Source organism: Aristolochia californica, unplaced genomic scaffold (genome assembly GCF_029961685.1).
Source record: "Aristolochia californica isolate CCGP_79_NKW_82.1479 unplaced genomic scaffold, dmAriCali1.0.hap1 SCAF_2, whole genome shotgun sequence".
Taxonomy (NCBI): Eukaryota; Viridiplantae; Streptophyta; class Magnoliopsida; order Piperales; family Aristolochiaceae; genus Aristolochia; species Aristolochia californica.
Window position 1 is genome coordinate 4,070,860 of NW_027181881.1, and position 22,859 is coordinate 4,093,718.

Sequence of the window (22,859 nt, forward strand, 5' to 3'; positions counted from 1 at the left end):
TCCCGAGTGGATTTCTAATTTCTTCGGTTTCTACGTTCTACTCCCGCCAATCACGTGTCAAATGCTGATCTGGTCCCCGCTGAACGGGTATCCACAGGAATGTCAGAAACGAAACGGACTTTTGTGGGTCCCGTCGGATCTTCTCTCGACAGGCCAGGTCGGATCCGAAATGAATGTATAATTCATATTGGATAAGGTCGAGAATTCCGTGGATTCATTCCGTCGGTCAATGGTGACGCACACAGATGACAAGTACATCTGCGGTTTGCATTTACTTGTTACGAGTCACGAGTTATCCCGAGTCGTCAGATAATTATTTTTATTAAGAAAGTCATTAAACGGGTGTGTTCCATTATTACCTGACATTTGACGTGGAAAAATATCTTGGAGGGTGACGGGATAGGGCGAACCGAGCACATGCAAAGCAGTGAGGTGCGGTGGGGTCGTTAATTAGTGTGTGATGTGAAATTTGAACTTCTAAAAATGACCGGTAATCTTCCAATTTAAAGGAGTGCTGTGGGCCCGTGAAAGACTTGCGGCAAGCTGATGAGAATTTAGCCGCTCATCGATCCCACCTACATGCGCACTGTGATCAGGGTTTGAGATCCATCATTTTAATTGGGTAGCCCTCATGACTACTTACCAAAACGACACAAAGATTACTATTAAATATTCACACTACCTGCCACTCACGCATATATGAAGTGTTATTTTTTATTTATTTTATTCGAATGGAATTTATACGTAATTTATTATAAGTAAAACTATATATATAATAGAGTTGGAGTATTATGAGCTTTCAAATTGATGGATAACCTATGGTGGGTCTGATAATGCAATCAAGGCATCAATGAAAAGCCTTGTAATTTAAGTTTCCATCATCTCACACTCTTCTGATATTATTTTATTAATATAGCATAGATTTATTATATATTATTCAAAACGGGACCACAAGTTCGAGTGTTCCTCTCCACCAACCAACCCCGAATTAAGAATATTTTGATCTGTTAATAAAGCAAGAAATAATTGATAATGTAATTAAGAAGTGATTTTGTTTATAAGTGTAGTGTTAAGTGCAGTGTCTTGCACTGGAATGGTGCCGTGTGATTGGATGACGGCTTGGTCTCCCCCTAATCACATACTTAAATCTTATTTTTAATCTAAACCATTGTTTAAGAGGGCAAAGAATGCGAGTTTCTCGGTTAATTCGACAGAGTTTCACCCAATGAGACGCCCACAATTAAAGCCACTCGGGTTTTCTGCCCCACGAAAGGACTACCTCGGCTGCGACATATACGAAAATTAAACTACGCCCGCTGCCAAAAAGAAAATCAGGCCTCGGAACCTTTTAAAAATTTTCCGGTGTGATCGCTGACGCGGAGAAAACGATTTCAACGATCGAACTCGGAATCGTAAAAAGGGAAGAAAGGTACAGATGGGGAAAAGACAATGATCCTTGTAATAAAAAATGTTTCCGTGGGTCTGCAACAGTAAATCCGCTTACGGAGGTCAGTGGTTTTGGACGAGAGAAACAGAGCGCGCGGAAAGGTGCGCGGAAAGAGATGGTTCCTCCTACTCCGATCAAACAACAGCTAAGATCATTTACCTATTTAAACCCCTTCTGATTTCGCTTCTGCCATATTCAGTGTGTGCTTGCGTTCCCTTGATCGTTTTGTTTCGTTCGGTTGTTTTTGTTCTTGTTTGAAGGTAAATTGAAGCTGTTGGCTTCAGGCATTTTAGTTTCGTTTGTTTTGGTTGGTGAGCTTGTGGCACTTTAGTTCACGTTTTCGGTGAAAGGTGTGTTCGTCGATATGTGTTTTCTGTGGAAGTGCCTGGTTCTACCGTCAATATATTTTGTACTTTACTGGTTTGCATTCGAGAAAGTGGCCTGCACTTGCTTTCGAAATTGATGCTTTCAATTTTTTTGTTATGGTGAGCTAATTAGTAGATCGGAAGACGAGAACACGCACAATCTTTGTTCTGCTTCCGTTGCATGAGAAACATTCTCTTGCCGTAAGACTCTCTGTTTTTGTGAGTTTGTTTGGTTTCAGTTCAGGCAAGGAATTAAATTGTTTGTTGAAACATTTCAATAAAACTACGCATGCTTTAGCTATTTATCGTTCATGATTCTCTTTAATGAAGTCTTCTCCTTGCGTAGAGTGAAATTTCCGAAGTTTTTTCTTTTCTTTTTTTTCAAATTATGTTCTCTGTTTTCCTTCTTCAGTTTCACCTGTTAGTCTTCCACGATTTTTCACTTTTGTTGAGTCTGAGTTGTCTGTCTTGACCATACCATTTTCTGGCAACCAAGCGCTCTAGTGATCAAACTAACAATTCAACATTCGTATAAACTTATTTATTTATTTTTAAGTTAACAATCCAAACTTCTGTTCTTTTTTATGACGTAGAGCTTCATTCTCTCACCTCACCAGCTCCGGAGTGCATGATAAAGATGGTTGAATGTTTTCTTTCGACCGTCGGTAAAACATTTTCTGTTCTTGACGGAGGAATTCGTGTTAACAGGTTTCACTTGTTCGAGGAAGGACTTTTTTCAATCAGACGTTGGTAAATCGTCAATTCCCCAGCCGGAAAAGCTCGGTGAGTCTTCAACTTTTATCTTTCTGTCCGGCTGGTTTTCCCTTTTCCACAATTAGATGCGTGTCATTCTCGTAAGGTTTCCTCTTCTAGATGGTTTTGAACGTCTGATCTGACTCCCTGTTCATTATCGCTGCCGCCTTTAATTTTGGGACTTTGGAACTTAGGCATCGCCAAATTCGTAAATCTGTTTCTTTACTTATTTCTTTTGCTTTCAGTCCGAGGAGGCTTTGAGGTTTCAGGCAGAGAGGAGGCGAATCCATGGCTGAACGCAGGTTGTTACGTGTCCATAGCCTTCGAGACCGTCTTGGTGACACTCTCTCAGCTCATAGGAATGAACTGTTTAGCATCCTATCAAGGTTTTTATCCTTCTAATTTCTTGGGTTTTCATGTCACATCTTGTCTTATTCTTATTTCTGTATTACCTATGGATTTGTGTGAGAAAACATGGTTAGATTGAAATCTCAAGTTGGAAGACCTACACCACTAGAATGCTGTACGAGTAAAAAATTCTTGTTTCTGCTTATTGATGGAGTCATTCTTCTTCGCAGGTATGTAAATCAAGGAAAAGGAATCTTACAGCCACACCAGTTGTTGGCAGAACTCGAAGCTCTAGCAGCTGAAGGGGACATGAAAAAACTAAAAGATGGACAATTTCAGGATGTCCTGAGAGCCACACAGGTGTGATAAATGAAACTTTTTTAAAAAAAAAATCTAGCTCCTATTTTTTTTTTTCTTTTCAATGTTTTCAATTTTCTGATTTGATGCAGGAAGCAATAGTTGTACCACCATGGGTTGCTCTTGCTGTTCGTCCAAGGCCAGGGGTCTGGGAGTATGTCCGTGTTAACTTGAATGAACTACTTGTGGAGGAATTAAGTATCGCTGAATACTTGCAATTCAAAGAAGAACTAGTGGAAGATGGGTATGAAATTCTACATTACATGGACAAGCCAATTGTTTGCTAGAATTTACCTTAACTTTTTCCTTTTCTATGTTGTGCTTATTTTGCTGCTGTGCTTCTCAGTTTCAGCTTCAACGGTAATATGGTGCTTGAGTTGGATTTTGAGCCCTTCAATGCTTCTTTTCCTCGTCAAACTTTATCAAAATCCATTGGAAATGGAGTTCAATTCCTCAATCGACACCTTTCTTCGAAGATGTTTCATGACAAAGAAAGCATGTACCCCTTACTGGATTTTCTTCGAGCTCATAACTACAAGGGGAAGGTGAACTCTATTCATGCCTTTGCGTCTTATATTTCACTTTGTCAAGTGTTATTAGTATATAATGTCAGCTTAGAGTAAGAGGTATAAAGAAGTCGTTTGCTAATGAAATATTCTGTGCAGACAATGATGCTGAATGACAGAATCCAGAGTCTTAATTCTCTTCAATCTGTTATGAGGAAAGCTGAGGAATACCTGTCAAATCTCCCACTTGATACACCTTATTCAGAGTTTGATCACAAGTAATTTTTCTTGTGCATGTTTGCGTTTGCCAGCCTGAATATATGTGGACACTGGAATTCTTTTGATTATTTGGATGAACTGACTAATTCAGATCCTGGTTCAAGCTTATTAAAAAATTAAAGCTGGTTTTGACGATTTAAAGTTTTTCATTTTGCTTTTTGTGGTATCCAGATTTCAAGAGATGGGCCTTGAAAAAGGCTGGGGTGACACTGCTGGACGGATACTGGAGATGGTTCATCTACTTTTGGAACTCCTTGAAGCACCTGAACCATGCACCTTGGAAAAGTTTCTTGGAAGGATCCCTATGGTGTTTAATGTTGTAATACTTTCTCCCCATGGGTACTTTGCTCAAGCTAATGTTTTAGGGCTGCCTGACACAGGGGGACAGGTGTGTTTCATAACATTTCAATGTTGACCTACACCATCTGTATTAATTCAAGCGATAGCTTTCTACTGTTTTACCTCATTGTCACTTGCTGTCTAATGCAGGTTGTTTATATCTTAGACCAAGTTCGTGCTTTGGAGAATGAGATGCTTCTCAGAATAAAACAGCAGGGCCTTGACATCATACCTCGTATTCTTATTGTAAGTGTCAGTTGAATCTTCTGCTGTTTATTGTGGTCTCATCATAAGATGATCTGTTGGAAACATCTGTTTTGGTTGAAATGTATTTTAACTAACCTTTCTTAATGTTGAATGCAGGTGACTAGACTGCTCCCTGATGCAGTAGGAACGACTTGCAACCAGCGTCTTGAGAAGGTACTTGGGACGGATCATTCTAGCATTCTCCGTGTTCCTTTCAGAACAGAGAAAGGCATTCTCCGGAAATGGATCTCAAGATTTGATGTATGGCCTTACTTGGAGACATTTACAGAGGTAAACTTTAACTTCAGATGTTACATCATTTTCTAACCTTTCTAAATCTAAGGTTTTACATGAGGATTCTCAGTTCTCTAGAGAATAGATCATTGCGTATAAAACTGACAATGAAGCCCCCTATTAGGATGCACTCAGAAACTTGTACTGCTTTGTTTCCTATGTTACTCTGTGTATTTTTAGATATTGGTCCAGTTAGCCACTACATGTGTCATCTAAATTCATATCTATGGTTTGGTGTGACTGTATTTCAAATAGGTCTTAACAAGAGGTATTTTGTTTTGCCTCTAAAGTTTATGTTGCAGCTCAAAAGTTCAGGAAAATTGAGAAATTCTTCCTTGACTAGTGACATGACACAAATTGCTTCAGTATTATAGCTTGTTTTTTTTAGTTGCTCCATAAAGCAACACTTCCGAAGTTCTATTTAATTGTTGTTTGTAATAATAGAATTCAGAGGTTTGAACCTAATTTTTTGAGTTTATCAGGATGTTGCACATGAAATTGCTGGAGAGTTGCAGGCCACCCCAGACCTAATCATTGGAAACTACAGTGATGGAAACCTTGTCGCATCATTGCTTGCACACCGTTTAGGAGTTACACAGGTTGGTATTACATGATACTTTCCACTATGTCAGAAAATTAAATATTCCACAGGTTTGTTCACAACCCTGATTTTCTTTTTTTCTCAGTGCACCATTGCTCATGCCCTCGAGAAAACAAAATATCCAGATTCAGATATATATTGGAGAAACTTTGAAGACAAATACCATTTCTCTTGCCAATTTACAGCGGATTTGATTGCCATGAACCATACTGATTTTATTATTACCAGTACCTATCAAGAGATTGCTGGCAGGTACACCTTTTTCAGCCTTACTTGTTAGAATGACTTTTTGAGGTATTTGCCAGAAAAAAAAAGGCTCTTACACCTTTCCCTGATATCAATTTATGTAATATCAATTTTTGTGCTTTCTTCTATGTCAGAAGAACGTTGACCCACTGAACTTCATAGTAATTTCTGTAGTTTTAGATTTTTAGTGCACCACCAAGGTGTATGATATGGTTATGCTTTGTACTCTTCTTTCATATTATTCAGTTCAAATTTTCTTTGTTCTGATTTGTGTATGATTTCAGCAAGGATACTGTTGGACAATACGAGAGTCACACAGCTTTCACACTACCTGGACTTTATCGAGTGGTCCATGGTATTGATGTCTTTGATCCCAAGTTCAACATTGTCTCACCAGGAGCAGATATGGCTATTTATTTCCCGTACTCAGAGGAGCAAAGGAGACTCACCTCACTCCATCCAGAAATCGAGGAGCTACTTTATAGCCCAGTGCAGAACACAGAACACATGTGAGGACCTCTGAAATCTTCTCATTCAGAGAAATGTTGCTGATAGAACTATCTGTCAAGGTAATGAAATAATGAGTATAATGATTTTTTGTGTTGCTGCAGTTGTATGTTGAGTGATAGGACAAAACCAATCATCTTTTCCATGGCAAGACTTGACCGTGTGAAAAACATCACTGGCCTTGTTGAGTGGTATGGAAAGAATGAACGTCTGAGAGAATTTGTTAATCTTGTTGTTGTGGCCGGTGACCATGGCAAGGAATCTAAGGATCGTGAAGAACAGGATGAGATGAAGCAAATGAAGTGGTTGATTGATACATACAAATTGAACGGGCAATTCCGATGGATATCTGCCCAAATGAACAGGGTCCGAAATGGTGAGCTCTACCGTTATATAGCAGACACAAAAGGAGCTTTTATACAGGTAATTGGTGTTCTATTGCTACTTGGATTTTGGTTACCTAAGTCATAGTACATCTTACTAAAAATCCATGAAATGTTTGTCTTTTGTACCAGCCTGCCTTTTATGAAGCTTTTGGACTTACTGTCGTTGAGTCCATGACATGTGGCCTTCCTACATTTGCTACTGTTCATGGTGGACCGGCTGAGATTATAGTAGATGGGGTTTCAGGTTTCCATGTTGATCCCTACAAAGGTGATAAAGCAGCTGAGCTCATTGTAGATTTCTTTGAAAAGTGCAAGAAAGATCCATCTTATTGGTCTAAAATCTCTGAAGGTGGTTTGAAGCGTATTCAGGAAAAGTGAGTGCTTGTATATTTGTTATTCTCATTTTCTGTAAAAGTATTTATTTTTCTTCATTTTGCATTTGAGAGTAAAATTTCACTCACTGTCCAATCTATGCTGCAGGTTTACATGGCAAATATATTCTGAAAGGTTGCTCACTTTATCGGCAGTTTATGGGTTTTGGAAATATGTATCAAAACTTGACAGGCGTGAGACTCGGCGTTACCTGGAGATGTTTTACACCCTCAAGTACCGCAAACTGGTAAGCTCTAAGCTATTTGAAAATTCTAACAGTACCCTCATTTAGGAAAAGACGTAAACTATTTATTTCTAGGATTTCTGCTAATCTAAAAATAATATAAACCATACACATGCTGTATAATCTAAACAATTGAAACTGCACTTATGCCAGTTAACTTCTTAGTTCAATCTCTGAACTCAGAGTTCTTCTTGAATTGAAAAATTTGCTATCTGAGAGAAAAACTGCAGTCAGTCACTGTACTCAGAATCATCACTTAGTTATAAAAGAGGAAACATCATACCTTTGTAAAATAACTGAATGCATCAGCAGAATCTGTCTTCGACTGAGAAATGAAAGTGACCTGCTATATATTACACGAATCAGTACTGGAAGTATAGTTATTCATAGATGCTGTGAAGTTAACCTGACAGGTTTCCAGTGGTAATGAACCTGTCAGCTCACTTTCACCAGACCTTCATCGTCTCCGCTTAGATAAGCCTTTTGGTTTAAAGAATGTCTTTGTTTTCAGCATGATTATTTGTTCCTTTTTTTTTTCTTCTTCTTTTCTGTCTGTTAAATATGCATAGTTATCTGGTTTTCATGATTTCGAATAGGAAATTATTCTTCTATCAAATGATGAAGATCTCCAGCTACAATTGTTGTCTCATGTCACACCGCATTGGCAGTTAACTAATGCATGTTCTTTTTGTTTGTTTTTTTTTTTTTTTTTGCAGGCAAACTCTGTTCCTCTAGCTTCTGATGATTAAAAAGAGTGCACCGGGCTTGTGTTCCTCTCACATTGATGGGGAGGGCTGGATGGAGTTGGTACTGAGATTGGCTTGTGCTTTTTATTTCCTGTCTGTTTTTGTTGGTATTCTCATCTAAAATAACTGGCATCAGTGTCACCGGAGAAGAGTTTGATACTAGTAATGGCGGGGAAGTTGTTTTATGTCGTTAAAGGGGAGCCTTAGGCGACTCTCTTTACTAGAAGTTTGCAAAGAGCTCTTTGCTTTGTCCGTTCTTGTGACTGGCTTAAATTTTGTGCGTTCTTTTTAATCTTTTTAATCACGTGCATCGCCTCGTGGGACCGAAATCTCTATTACAGGAAGATAGTCGAGTGAAAATCGATGATAACTTTGAGAGAGTGAAAACCAAAATCAGAAACAGATTGGGGACTATAGGTGAGGAAAAATTGGCGGTAACATTGAGAGATTGAAACTCGAGATAAAAAACAGAATCTTTAGCTGTGTCACCAGCTTTTCACCATTATTTAAAATATAATAACATCTAGCAAAATCTTTAAAATAGGGAAAAATAAAAGGAGATAAATTTGGAAAATGGGGAGATAAATTCATATTTTTTAGTTTTACTTGAGGGCATTTAACGAAACTCAGTATGCTTTTTAATATTTTTTATTATTTGTTATTTTTAATTGAATATGCAAACAATAAAGTATAAAATAAGATTATTATTTTTGTTTATTAGGGAAACAGGGTGGGGACAAAGTTAGTTTTTTTACCTGACTTTTTTTAATGGGTTTAATGGTTAGAGATTGGGGTCAAAGTTGGGTCTTTGTAAATTTACCCCCAAGTGGATGGGGCAAAAATGAGGTTGGGGAAAAGGGAAAGGTTAAGAGGTTAGGGTTGCGTTTTTTAACTGTGGTTTTTTGGGGTCGGGTTTGGAGGTCTAGTTTTAGTTGGGGGTGGCTTTTGGGGTGAGGAGTCGAGGGAAGGGAAGCTGGGTGGGTTTAGGTCTATTTTTTAGCATTTTTTTTGTCAAATTAGAAGTTAGGGCAATAACCGAGTTGAGGGAAAGGAAGTGGTGTGGAAAAAACCTTGGTTTTGAAGTCATGGTTAGAGGTTAGAAACTCCACTTGACCCAAACATTAAACAAAGTTAAAACTATTTTAAAAAAAATGAAAAAAAATAAAAATAAATTATTAGTTTTAATAATACTTTATAATAAAAAAATCAAATTGGGAAGTAATTAAATACTAAGTATTACATAATAAAAAAGTTCTAAATATGAATATAAAATAAAGAAAAAGATTATAAAAAATAAAAATATAATATAACATAAATAATAACAATGGTTATTTAAAAGAAAAAATTAATAATAACAAATATGGCATGCCTTGTTTTGAGTTACTCTAACTCAAAGGGTGACGTTGAGAAGATGAAGAAGACAGTTAAGAGGACAATACAAGAAGAGATAAGCAAAATGCTCGAGCCAACCATGACTATTCAACGAATTGACCTCCTCTGTCACCTCTTTCATCTGCAGATTTAACGCATTACATGAGATTTTGATTCATTTTACAGGAAATCCACGAAGAGTCTCTTTTTCATGAGATCAGAGAGTATCAGACGGATAGAGCAGCAGAATATCCCATGGGCGGCTTCTCATTTGCTTCTCATGTTACAACCTCTTCCTGGAAAAATATACTCGAGAGATTCTCACCCGCATCTCACATTAAATAATAACAGGTCATTTAACGTCACTGGCTTTCGTCCATTCTACAAGCTTCTAAACAGAAAGCCCATCGTTCGGGTTCGGGTTGCATTTCAAATATGAAGGGCCGGTTCAACTACGCCTTTTATCGCGGGTCGCCCGGTTCTTTAAGCTGTATTCGAGTTTCTCGTTCTAACGGCTTCCACGCTTCGGCACGTTGAATGAACAAAATGCGCGCTGATTTACTTCTAAAACCCTACTGGTGAGAAACCCTCTTCATCACCTCCGGGCATTCGTGGTCATGTCCTCTCTACTAGCCGCAAATAAGGTAACGATGATAGCGCCGAAAACAAAAAAACAACAGGTTCCTGTAGATATAGAAGCTCTGAAATCAGATGTCGCTTCTTTTGCTTCGTCAATCGGTCTCGCTTCTGCATCTTCGGGAGGTTCGGGTTTCAACGACTCTGATTTCAGGAAAACTGGCTTTCTCAAACCCCAAAAACCTTCAAGACCTCAAAATGATCTTCATTCAACTTCTCCCGATAGCAAAGGGAATAAAGCCAATTTTCGGAAGGAACAATTTCAGAAGAGAGAGGATAACAGTCGTCCCAGGATGAGTTCAGCTCCTCAGTTTGTCGATAGGGGCAAGAAATTTGAACCAAAATATAACGATGTAAAGAATCTTCCAAAGCTTCCGCTGATGAAAGCTAGCGCTCTGTCGGGTCAGTGGTACACCGACGCGTTGGAATTGGAGATAAATGTCCTGGGTGGGGAAGGAAAGAGAATTGAACCAAAGGATTTGGAAGAGGTGAAGAGATTGGTTTCAGAGAAGAAAAAGCTTGCGGAAAAGCTAATGGAGCAGTATTCTCGGGATTACGAGGTTTCGAGGGGTAAGAGTGGCGATATGAGGATGTTGGCAACCGCTCAGCGGTCAGGCACTGCTGCTGATAAGGTGGCCGCTTTTGCTTGCACGGTGGAGGATAATCCAATTGCCAACTTGAAATCCCTAGATGCTCTTTTAGGTACGGAAATAGTAGTTTCCATCAATAATGGATTGATTCTTCTTAGATTTTTTCACGATGAAGTCCACATTTTGTTTTGCCAAACCTGATATTAGTTTGGAAGCGTTCATGTTTGGTGCAGGATCCATTAAGTCTGGTTATTGTTCCTAAACTGGAGACCATTTAGCGAAGCTTCTTATTTTTAAAACATGATAGCATAGGTCCAAGTGCATCACGTTTTTTCTAGTTGATCGTGTAGTTGCTTTACCCCTTTGTCAAATGCGGCATTTATATTTCTATACAGAGTAAGCGTTAATATGGCTACTGCTGTCTATGATGTAGCAATGGTGACATCGAAGGTGGGAAAGCGCCATGCTCTTACTGGTTTTGAAGCATTGCGGGATTTGTTTATGTTGAGGTCAGTCATTTTTCTTACTTGTTTGCTTTCAGTAAATAATTTTGGTGTACACGATTGCTCTGAATTGCAGTATCAGGGTAATCCAGCAGGGCTAGTGAAATGTTTATTTTCACATCCATCTGATAGTATAATTCCCAGATCCATGTATTTTTATATTATTGTCTCTATCCTTATTTGTTTGATATAGTTCTCTGATGGGATATCTATCTGTTCAGGTGGCCATAGATACAACCCTAAATATTGTTAGTAAACTAACAGATACAAGATCTCTCTAACTCTTACCCCCTTCTGGGTCCTCAATGTTTCACCTGAAACTCCTTATTGATCTTTCTATCTGGTACTTGAGACATGTCTATTGCTCCAACTTGATTGAAGCTCTGACCTGTTTTAGAAAACATGCTTTGTTGTTGTTGATGTTCCATCTTGGTACCTTAAGAAAGATAGGCATTATGATAGTGGCAGGGTTAGTGCAGAGGGAAAATGATCACATGGGGAAAGATGGAGTAGATATTAATTCTTAAGTGATGTATTTCCTATATGAATGTGCTTTTAATGTTAGTGTGAGCCTATTTGGCATGTGCATTGAAAAGAATGAGTGTGCTTTATTTCCTAATATTAAAGTTCAATAATGACTTCATGCTACCTCATTTAATCTAAATTTATTTAAAGAAATTGAAAATACACCTTTATATGTGTTATACATGTTCTCTTATATTTGCTTGAAAGAAAAAGAGTGAATTCTCTTGGTGCTCTAATTCTCTTGGTGAATTATCCTCTAATATGTCTCCAATTTTTTAGAAAAGTTAATCCTTTGGCAACTTTTCTTGTGAAGTGACAGTTAGTTTTTTATTTTTTTTCAAAAACAATGAGAAATTCATTGAGAGAAAAGGAGATACTAAATTACAAAAAAAAGTGACTAGCTTTTCAGGAAAAGCTAGCTAAAAGAAAACAAAACAGAAAGCAACTACAAACCACCTATACAAATAAATTAATTAGCATGACTCAATAGGACAAGAGTAACTTTGAATAGTACTGGGTTGGGCTACACCATCATAGCTAAAGTATCTCATTTGCATTTTGTATTATTGTTAGATTTCTGGATGACTTTATAAAATATGGTAAATCTAAGAGGGAAGTGGCATGAGAAACTGACTATTTGTAATGAAAAATTACGATACTTTCTGAGTTTGATTAAAATTCCAATAGGTGTCATATAAAAAGAAAAACTCCAATAGGTGAATTCAAAGTAGTAACAAGTAACAACTCCTACATAGAGTCTTTGTCTTCCTTGTTATGCTTATACCGTCCATGTTCACTATACTTGAACTCTCTGTCTCTGTTATACTAGAAAATTCCCCTCAAGTTGCTGCATAAATCATAGATGCTTAACTTGTGATGGACAAATGAGTACGAAATTGATGCTAAACTCTTGGTAAATACATCTGCAAGTTGACTATGGGATAAAACAGTGTTGAGCAGCGATAACTTTGTCCTGGACCTATTCACAAAAGAATTTTTCACAGGAGATTCTTGGTTGCGTACGGCTACTTGAGCTTTGCTATTGTCAAATAAATCCTTAGACCATATTTCATCGACCCCTATATTAACTTCCCTCTAGCTAGGGAGTATGTAAAATTGAGTTTTAGCTTGATTTAAAAAAGGTGAGTGAATCATATAATGAAGCTTTAAATTACTTTTAACATCTAACTTCTTTCTTCTCCCCTGGGTAACCACACCATCTCAAGAAGTCCAACTAGGTAGAGCTTGTGAGTGATTGAAAGATTAAATAGGGTTGAAAACATAAAATGAAGACAAAAGAGAGAGACTCTCACAACCCTCACTAAAGAGCAGAAAAAAAATATGGAATAAGTGGGGTTAGAAAGAGATGCTGACATAAGGAGTAAAATTTGAAATCGAGAAAGGCATAATATATGATTTCAAATAGAATTTTTTTTTTTTTGAAATGATCAAATAGAAAATGTTGATAACTATGTTGTAAACAAATATTTAAATCAAGCGGTATGTGAACAGTTTTATCCTGCTCAATGTCTGTCAAGCATGAAGGAATCACCCTATATATTCTCCCTATGGAGACTGACTTAAGGATACCAAAGTAAAAGATTGATTTTTTGATGAAAAATGTGAATTTATTAAATCAAAGAACAAGATGGAAGATACAACCTAAAAGAGGGGGGGCGGTCTCCCTACACATCAAGGGATTGGAGAGATGTGCCCTGTCTAGCTTGAGAATAAGAATCAGCAGGTGATTGGCTGATCTGGGCACATGTGCTTAAGTACAATTCAGGTGGAGGTAATGGAACATATATCCAAGAAGACATCCCAATGTCTCCATGGTGGAGTTTTGGAATTGGCACACCAATCAATGATCACCTTGGAGTTTCCCTCAATGATAAGGGGACCCGAGAACTGGTCTCGGAAGATGATAAGGCCGTGATAGAGGCCAACAAGCTTTGTTGAGGTAGAATCCGAGATGCTAAGGGGGCCAGTGAATGAAAGTAGGAGGCTGCCATTGCCTGAGTGGATGACACCACTGATGCTTGCAGGGATCAGACAACCAAGGGCACTGCTGTCAAAATTCAACTTGAAGCACCCAAGAGGAGGGGTACTCCAAACTTCCATAGTGGGAGGGCAGGTGGGCCAGGCATGGCCGCAACAAGGTGCCGGTTTCCACGAAGATCAGAGTTGCGTAAGTGGAGGAATTCCTTATGTAAAAGGAGCCAAGAAGAGACCTGGCCTGCAATGGATTGAACAAACCCAGAAGCACTGGAAGCCTTATGTTTAAATTTTCTTTTGTTTCTCTCCTTCCACAGGGCCTAGGGGATATGACCCATGCATTTGGAGACAAACATTCTGCCTAGCTTTGGAAGCCGAAAGCCAATGAGAGAGCGAATCATAGATGGGAGGTCACATGCGACAAAGTATTGGATGCCAATCCGATTCAAAAGATTGGCCCAAATTTTTTGAGTGAAATGGCAGTGAAGGAGCGCGTGATTGACTGATTCCGGAGAGGTGCTGCATAAGGGGCAGGAGGGATCTGGAATTGAAGCTCCATGCCTGAGTAAGTTGTCAGACGTGAGGATTTTGTTTCGGCAAGCTCACCAGACGAAGAAATTAGAGTATAGAGGAACCAAACCAAAGCTGCTGGGTGGCTAGAGTGAGGAGTAGTGCCACCATGAAGAGTATTGTATGCTGAACTGACTGAGGAGTCCTTTGGGCAGGGAGTCCAAATGAGCTGATTTGGGATAGTGGCTTTGATTTTCATGCTTGCAAGTTTGGACAGAAGATTTGAAGCTTCCATTGCCTCAGTGTCTGTGAGCTCCCTCTGGAATTGTAAATTCCAATTTCTGGACTGCAGCCAAACATTAGCAACAGAGGCTGTGGGGCAGTTTGAGAGGCCAGAGAGGGTGCTGAAGGAGACCGTCAACGGTTTATCATCCAGCCACCAATTAGACCAAAATTTTGTCCGATGCCTATTACTCGCGAAACATTTGACAAAGGCAGAGAGCTTGGGGAGGAGGAGAAGGATCTTTCTCCAACAAAATAAAGGATTGATATAATCAAATCTAAACAAAGGGCAATATTTTCCTGAAATTAAGTTCTTTCACACAAAGTAACAAAGTGGTCTGAACAAGAAAATAGGAGTGGGTTTATATTTAGAACCAGCAGATTAATGAGTTACAAAGCAAAATATAAGAATTTGATTTCACCTAGATAAAAATGAGTTCTCTTCCGGTCAGAGTAATGCGTGGGACATCACAAACTTGATTTTAGTCAAGGACAGATCAATCTTGTCAGCCATGGTGAAACAAGGAAATGAATTACATTACAGATACAGGAATCAAGCTTGAGTAATTTTTTGGAATTTCCTAGGATTTTTCTGTAATTTTGTGAAACTTTACTTGAACAATCTAGAAAATTTGGGATTTTTTTTTGAGATGTTTTGCAAATTATTTTAGTCATTTGATAATTTTCTGGGTACTTCCAGAAATTTCTTAAATTTTATGAGCCTTTCTGGAATTTTGTGGGAAAGATCTGGGTGTTTTTGCAGGTTTTATGAAAGTTTCAGAAATTGAAGGAATTTTCTGAAGGGGAAACAGTTTTCTGAAAATTCAATTTAGGGAAAGTGGATTCTGGGAAAACAATCTGGAAAATAGTATGGATCTGGTAAGACTTCAAAATGCAATCTTTAAAACCTGAAAATTTAGAAAAAAAGAGACCCTTTTCTCAAACATAGTAAACAGCCCCTTATCTGTTTAAAGTTATAAAAAGGTCCCTCCTGGGAAAATTGATTCTTAGGCAATAACTGTCAACTAAAAGTAGAAGAAAGTAAAGTTCGGAATTCGATTCCCTTCTTCAGCCTTAAGTTATTTTTACTAATTAGCCATTTTCAGAAAAGAAACCTACAAATAATAATTAAGATTATCGAAGAGAGAAAGACCAGCACTTAGTGAGGAAGACGAGAGTATCCACTGAAAAGCTTTCTCGTGTGATGAATAATCAAAGTTTGAATAAGATCAACGAATGTAAAAAATTTGGAGTCAAGAATCTGAACAGAACCTTATGAGGCAGATTCAGTCTGTGGCAAGCTTGACACAAAGCAAAACAAATTCTTTAGTAGCATGAGGCAGAAGCTTCAAGCAGACAGGTACTGATTTAGGCTTCAAACGGGAGTGATGAATCAGTTAAAGGCATTCTTCTCTTCCCTTTTCTTCTTCTTCCTCCTCCTCCTCCTCCTCATCATCATCATCATTATCATCTTCTTCTTCTTCATCTATTTTTCTTCTTCTTCTTCTTCCTTTTCTCTTTCTCCTCTTCTTTACTCCATCTCTCAAAATACTTGGGTTTTAATACCTCGTTAGGTTTTAGGAAAACAGAATAAAAAATAGAAAATTGTATATTATCTATTTGTAACAATTGAAATTCTTTCATAGCCTGAAGAAAACTCTAATAGGTAAATCTAAAGTATTAACAAATAAGTACCACTACACAGAATATTTGTACATCCCTAATAAAAGCCCATAGAGGTGATATCCGGAGGGGAACAGAAACCACTTAACTTGAAAAAGCAAATAAGTCTCGAAAGATATATGTTTTCCAATTAATGATACACATCATTAGCTTTATTTTGATTCTGGGCAGGCAGATAAACATTAGGCTTCATAATCAGATACTCTATTCAAATTTTAAATGGTTCCATAATGATGCAGCTCATGTACTTGCATGAGTTTGATATTTGTCCTTTCAACATGCTATTCTTTTGTTTTTTGGTACGCAACACGAAGTTGTTTTGATATGCCTATATCTAAGTGAGGATCTTGTTATCAGGTTATTGCCAGATCGTAAGCTGAAAAGTCTCTTGCAGCGGCCTCTAAATCATCTTCCTGAATCAAAAGATGGTTACTCTCTCTTACTTTTCTGGTATTGGGAAGAATGCTTAAAGCTGAGGTATTGCTTTACGGTTGTTTTCTATTCTTTTTCTGTTATTAGCCAGTTATTATGTTATAATTATTTAGTTTAACAGAGTAATATCAGATGACTGTGATCTTTAAAAAAAAGTCAGATGACTGTGACTAGTCATGGGCATGCTTAGTCTCCCCTTGAGTTGGTGATGACATTTAGGTAAAATGGTTGATCATGTAGACAAATTTAGATCGATTATTTATAGTAATACTAAGTTTCCAAGTTTTGATTGATAAAATATGATAGGCTTTTTGGGAGGATTTGTTGCACCATTTGGGATTTGGCTCTAGGTGACACAATTGGGTCAAGGGCTATGTCTGTTTCTTTCTACCTTTTTTGAATCGCACTATCTGTGGCTTCTTCGAAAGTACAAGGGATTTTAGACAAGGTAATCACTTCAAACCTTGCAACTTGTCAATGTTTCTTTTATTTCTTTCTTTTTTTTGTTGAGAAATGGGACTCCCCATTAAAGCCCGAAGGTGACAAAGATACAATCAAGGAGGGGCGCTCCTAACAATAAGGTATTGGAGGGGGGGTTGTTTGGCACAAGCATTAGTAAGTCCATTGGCTTCTCTATGGACGTAAGACCATGTATGAGCCTTCATGTTGGAGCACCAGCCAGTGATATTTCTGGAATCTTCTTCAACATGGTTGCGGCCTGCAAATCTCTCTTTGAATATCTTGAAACCTTGTCTCACAGCTTGAATTGCAGCTGAAGCGGAATCCTAGATTCCAAGAGGCCTAGGATTGGAAGCCAGAATCTCAACATTTGGGTTATTAAAAACTCCTCCAAGGCCAGAAGGACTAGGATTTCCAAGGGAAGAGCCATCAAAGTTAATTTGATGACCCCCTCTTTGAGATGTTCCAGTTGCCATAATTATCAAAGTTTAACTTGTCAATTTTTTTTAGTTGTGCTCGATGCTCTCCACTTTTTTTTTTTTTTTTTTTTTGAGAAAAAAGGTGTGAAGGTATTACTGAGAGACAATATACATACCTACTGTACAAAGCCTTCCTCCACAACAAGATGTTGAAAGAAAACACCTAATTTAGCCTGCTTATCTGCTAAGTGATTAGCAAATCTAGGAATATAATTCCAGCTACATTGTAATTGAGAAATTATGTTACATATATCCTCAAAAAGATCCCAGTGCCACCAAGGAGGTTTGCAAGACTTCTTGCACCAATTGATGACAACTTTTGAATCGCCTTCAACATGAAGAGGGCCTACCATCCGTTGATGAAAAAGATTTAGTCCATTAAAAAAACCAAAAAGCTTGGCTGCTGTTGAGTCCGATTTACCAATTGGCCCGGAAAAGGAGAGGAGAAGGTTTCCTTTATCGTCATGGATAACCCCTCCATATCCTATAGGGTCAGGACAGCCCAAAGCGTTTCCATCGAAATTTAATTTGAAATGTCCTACCGGAGGAGGAGACCAAGTTTTCATAGTCGGAGGGCGGGGATGGTGAGACATTGCCGCAACAAGATGCCAATTTCCTCGTAAGTTTGCTCCTTCGAGATTTTTAAATTCTTTTCGCATAAGAATCCAGGAGCTAACTTGCTAAACAATTCTGTTGCTTAAAATATTTTTTGGAAGAGGTTTTCTGCAAGACTTAATAAGAGTGAGTTTATCGGCTTTGAACAAAAATTTCCCTCTCCAGGAGGCAAGTCTACCTTCAAGACGCTCAATGATTGGGTGCCAAACAGATTTTGAAGGTAAGACGAGGGAAAGAGGAAGTCCCAGATATGTGCCCGGAGCGGAGGCAACTTTACAACCCAAATAATTAGCCATTGAATTTAGAACCGAAGGATCAATATTGAAACCCAAGATAGATGATTTATCTAGCTTACCTTCTATCTAGAAGACAACTCAAAAAGGTTGAGCAAAACTTTCAAGTGGGAGATCTGACTCAAGGTATCTTCTTCGAAGAGAATAGTATCATCAGCATACTGCAATAACCGAATATCTTGGCTTGGGTCATTTGAGACGGGATTAAGCCAACCCGTTCTTTTGGCAAACTCGACCATAAAACCAAGATGTTCCCCGATGAAAATGAAGAGGAAATGGGACAGTGGGGCACCTTGTCTGATTCCTCTTGTAGCTTTGAAGTAACCGCAGGGCTTCCCATTTACTAAGACAGAATATGATGCAGTAGAGATACAACTTCTTATCCAAAATTTCCACCGAGTCCCAAAACCCATTCCATCGATGCTCTCCACTACTCAAATAATGGTTGGATTAGTGGACTTTCCTCTACAATATACCTAGTAACATGGTGATTTCATAGTACTATTGAAAGAAACATGCACTATATCATTGCTCTTAAAAGTATGTCTTAGTTATTACAAATTAATATCTGGACATAAAGTCAATTGGTCAAACTTTGCACTGTTTGGAGTTGATGTTTATAGGCAGCAGAAATCTCCTCCTTTTTTTCTGGATAACAGATAAGGACTTGGTTAAGATAGCTCCCTAAAGGGAAAAGTACAATATAGGGGAGGAGGGTATATATTTGACATAATTGACTAGTTGGACGCACTAGGATGAAGATTCTTTAGGTGGGAAACCACAAGTTCAAGTATCCTTCAGTTCAATTTGAAGTAGTTTGTAAAAAAAAAGCTTGTGCGGGGCTAGGTATCAAGAAGCTATGGTTGAGGAATCAATTGTTCCTACAGAGTGCCTACGGTGGTTGATAAGGCAGCTCTTTGAAGGAAGCTGATTTGATCTAGATACAATTACTTCCAAGAGAAATGGTTACCTGCAGATGTGCCCTTATACAGGGCATTGTACATTTGAAGGTCCTTAGATAAGCAGAAGGAACAATTCCAGCAGAGAATAAGATCATGGAAGGTTCCATTGGGCCAGCAGGGATTGCAGGGGTGGTGAGGTCTCATGATGGTTCAATGCATCTCTAGCTTTTTGTGGCCCAGGAGGTCACTGTGACTTAGCGGAGGCCAAAATTAAAAGCTCTTATAACAGGAATCAAGCTATATAGCCTGAGATTTTCATGCTCAGTTGAAATAGAATGGGACTTGGCCATTGTAATTAGTTGACTCTGTAAGAGCTCTGTTGAAATACTAGTTTAGGGGCATTTTGGTCATTTAATCATCTCAAATGTGTTCCATCTTGTTACAGCAAGCTAGAATACCTGTCATGATTCTATGTTTCAAGTTACACTTAATTCCGATATGTATTCATAGACTTATGAGATTTTTGTACTAAGGGGCATAATTATCCATTTGTGTAAAAAACAACTTAAGTGAATATTGAAAGGGAGAGCTCGACCTTTTTGAGCTCTAACCTCAACGCAGCCTTCAAGCTGCTCTCTCATTTCTTCTATTCTCTATTTCTCTCCCTTCTCCTTTTCTATTGTTCCCAATTTTATAGTTCCAAGTGGTACCAGAGTAATAGAAAAAGTTTCTGGGAGGTTATTCTACAGATTGCTTGGCATCTCTTCATTGGGCTTCAACCAATTTCTCTACTGGTAGGGTAAAATACTGTTCTTCTTTTTCCTGCTACTAAATGACCATCATCATGCTTTACTGCCCATAGAATGGTCTTAATTTGAATTTCTTCCCCATTGATGGTTGCCTGCATCACTCTTGCCTGTCTGCATCAGCCCTGTAATTGGTGTTTTGGTTTGACGTTTATGTAGTTCGATTGCTATTTTGGTTACTGAAATTGCAGTCTGTTTATTGTGAAGTGTGATTTTGCCCTATAGTTTTTTTGGAGTGTGGGCCTGCTTGACTGGCATTTGGGGAATTTGTAGTTATTGGAGGTTTGAGTTTACAAAATCATCTTGGATATATTGAAGTGTGTTAAAGGGAAGATATGAACCTCTTACATGACTTTCACAGAGCCAAATTTTTTGTAGAAGGAGGTCTCACAGAAGAGTTTCAGTTTAAAGGTGTTTTAGTTATGTTAGTCTTCTATTTATGTTGAGTTATTTAATTATGCTAGGACTTATCTTTGAGTGTTAGAGTTTGGGTGTAATTGGGACAAGGGTAGTTTAATTGTAATTGGACTCTATTACTTTCCTCTATTATAAATAAGGGTTCATGTACTCTGATTACATCAAGTCAATAAGGTTTTTCTCTTTTCCATAAATTCAACATGATATCATAGCAGGTTTTGTGAATTGACTTGGTCAACCCACATAGTTATTGTGACCCTTTTTTGATCTACGATCTCTAGCAGTTTAGGTTCGTATCTACCTTTTTTTTTTTTTTTTTCTCTTTCTAGTCCCTATACCCGTTGTTTGCTTTACGTTTTCACCTCTATATTGAGCTTTTAATATTGCATATTATATATTGATGGAGTCTTATTCTAAGAAGGATCCTCTTCTCTGTTTGTTTACTGCTGCTCGGTGAATCAGTTTGTAAAACATAATCAGATACTGCTCTAATTGATTACGAGAGCTCACTCTACATGGTGCATGATCGATCTGTGGATTGATTTCTTTCTGAAAATTTCTCTGGGATGTCTGGTTTGTTAGCTGTCTCTGCTGCTCCCGTAATTCTCTGGCTCGTCTTCAACTCCAACTCCGTTGTTGCTGTATCTCGGTAATCTTTTGTAATATCCTTATCGCTCTGTCTCTACTGGCTCACGCATCACGGGGAGGAGGGAGACTTCGATTAAGCCTCTGTTTGGTGGCATTCTGCTGGAACCGAGCCGTCGGTTCTTTGCTTCGTTTGGTAAGTTGCTGTCTCTGTCACTGGCGTATTTTTTCCGAAGCATATATGCTCGGTTGGAAGATTGTGGTTGGCTTGATCCAGCCTGTTCATTCTCTTTTCAATCCTGGAAGTTATTACTGTTCTCATAATTGCTGCTTGCCATCGCAGTACTGACTTTGCTCGTATTAAGCCTGGTTCATCGTATTTCCAGCGTCGTGAGATTGTTTCTCCATTGCTGTTGCCGATAGCTTGCTGAGTATCTCTGTCGAGGTTCTGTTTTTGCTGAGATTACGTTTTGTTGGGTTCGCATACTATTTCTATTCGTTGATTGATTTCCGTTGCTGAAGAAGATGACTCTGCTGAGTTCGTTTTCTATTTCGGCTCACTGGATTATTTCCTTTGCCGAGAACTCTGTTTTCGTTGAGTTATTTGATCTTACCGGTTGTCGACATCTTTCGAAAATACTTGCTTGCGCAGACTGCCGCGACAATGTCTCTCTGCAATCATCGGCACTGTGAGGAAGAAGACGCAATGTTTGGAAACCAGAGCGCCACAAGGGAAGAAGCTACTGTTGAAAAATTAAAATGTTCGTAAGTTAGGAAACTAGGTTATAATTTAGTGCCGGTTTTGAAAGCAACCCAAACTGGGCCGAGTTAACCCAGCGAACCTGTCAACCCAAGGTTGCTTTTGTTCAGTCGAGTCAACTCGGCCCAGTTCGGTTCCCGAGTTCTATACATATTTCTTTTGTGACTCAGTTATATTAGTCTACTATTTGACTCAGTTCGACTCAGTTCTCCACTACTGCTATTGTGTCTCTTTGATTGAGACATTATTTTTGAAGAAGAACTCCTTGGTTGCTTGCCTTGGGTTCATTATTTATTGATTGTTGTCGGTATTGGTTCGTCTGATGTGAAATTTGAATTTCTTAGAAAAATAAGCACATGGTGGCCTCAACATCTTATCTTCCTCTTTACCCATTACCCTTTGGCAGTCTTTCTCCTACCATCCTTTATTTGACTCTCACTTACCCCTTTAGGCCAACCTCTTGTGTGTTGCTTCGGTTGGTTTACCTACATAAATAAATAAATATATATATATATATAAGTAAATAAATAAATAAATATATATATATAAATAAATAAATATATATATAAATATATAAATATATATACACATATATACACATATGTATACACACACACATATATATATACACACACACACATATGTGTGTGTGTGTATGTATACATGTGTATATATATGTATGTATGTATGTATGTATGTATGTGTATAGATATATATATATGTGTGTGTGTGTGTGTGTGTATATATATGTGTGTATATATATGTGTATATATATATGTATGTATATATACACACACACACACACATATATATGGGTGTTTTTAAGTCCATTGAGACTTTTTATATATATTTGTGGGTCTTTTATTGCTGTCTTGTGAATGACAGACATTACCCACTTTAGTAATTATTATTACTATATTTGTTCGAAATCTTTTGAGTTTGGTTTCGACTTATGTTTTATCACCCATTTCTACCATTTG

At 38.1% G+C, this 22,859-nt stretch overlaps 2 protein-coding genes across 2 annotated transcripts in view; both read left to right on the plus strand.

The window, feature by feature from the left end:
• The first annotated feature begins 1,607 nt into the window (after positions 1-1,607).
• LOC137956492 (sucrose synthase 1-like) lies at positions 1,608-8,341 on the plus strand. The gene is made up of 17 exons (XM_068804017.1): positions 1,608-1,707; positions 2,521-2,595; positions 2,811-2,951; positions 3,144-3,273; positions 3,363-3,514; positions 3,617-3,815; positions 3,936-4,054; positions 4,227-4,443; positions 4,545-4,640; positions 4,758-4,931; positions 5,417-5,533; positions 5,621-5,787; positions 6,066-6,290; positions 6,393-6,711; positions 6,804-7,048; positions 7,155-7,293; positions 8,007-8,341. Exons 3-17 carry the CDS (start codon positions 2,854-2,856, stop codon positions 8,037-8,039), a joined length of 2,430 nt encoding a protein of 809 aa, XP_068660118.1. The 5' UTR covers positions 1,608-1,707; positions 2,521-2,595; positions 2,811-2,853; the 3' UTR covers positions 8,040-8,341.
• A 1,604-nt stretch (positions 8,342-9,945) lies between these two features.
• Positions 9,946-22,859, plus strand: part of LOC137956369 (protein SLOW WALKER 2) — a 43,009-nt gene continuing 30,095 nt past the window's right edge. The window contains exons 1-3 of the mRNA XM_068803843.1: positions 9,946-10,745; positions 11,067-11,142; positions 16,489-16,608. Coding sequence (XP_068659944.1) covers positions 10,025-10,745; positions 11,067-11,142; positions 16,489-16,608 — 917 coding nt within the window. The 5' untranslated portion in view covers positions 9,946-10,024. The remainder of the gene's footprint in view (positions 10,746-11,066; positions 11,143-16,488; positions 16,609-22,859) is intronic.

Excerpts from the sequence above, each read along its gene's own strand:
- LOC137956492 (XM_068804017.1), top strand. The coding sequence starts at position 2,854 with ATGGCTGAACGCAGGTTGTTACGTGTCCATAGCCTTCGAGACCGTCTT. Across the intron at positions 4,444-4,544 it reads TGCCTGACACAGGGGGACAG|GTTGTTTATATCTTAGACCA; the intron begins GTGTGTTTCATA and ends TGTCTAATGCAG. Across the intron at positions 4,641-4,757 it reads TCATACCTCGTATTCTTATT|GTGACTAGACTGCTCCCTGA; the intron begins GTAAGTGTCAGT and ends TGTTGAATGCAG.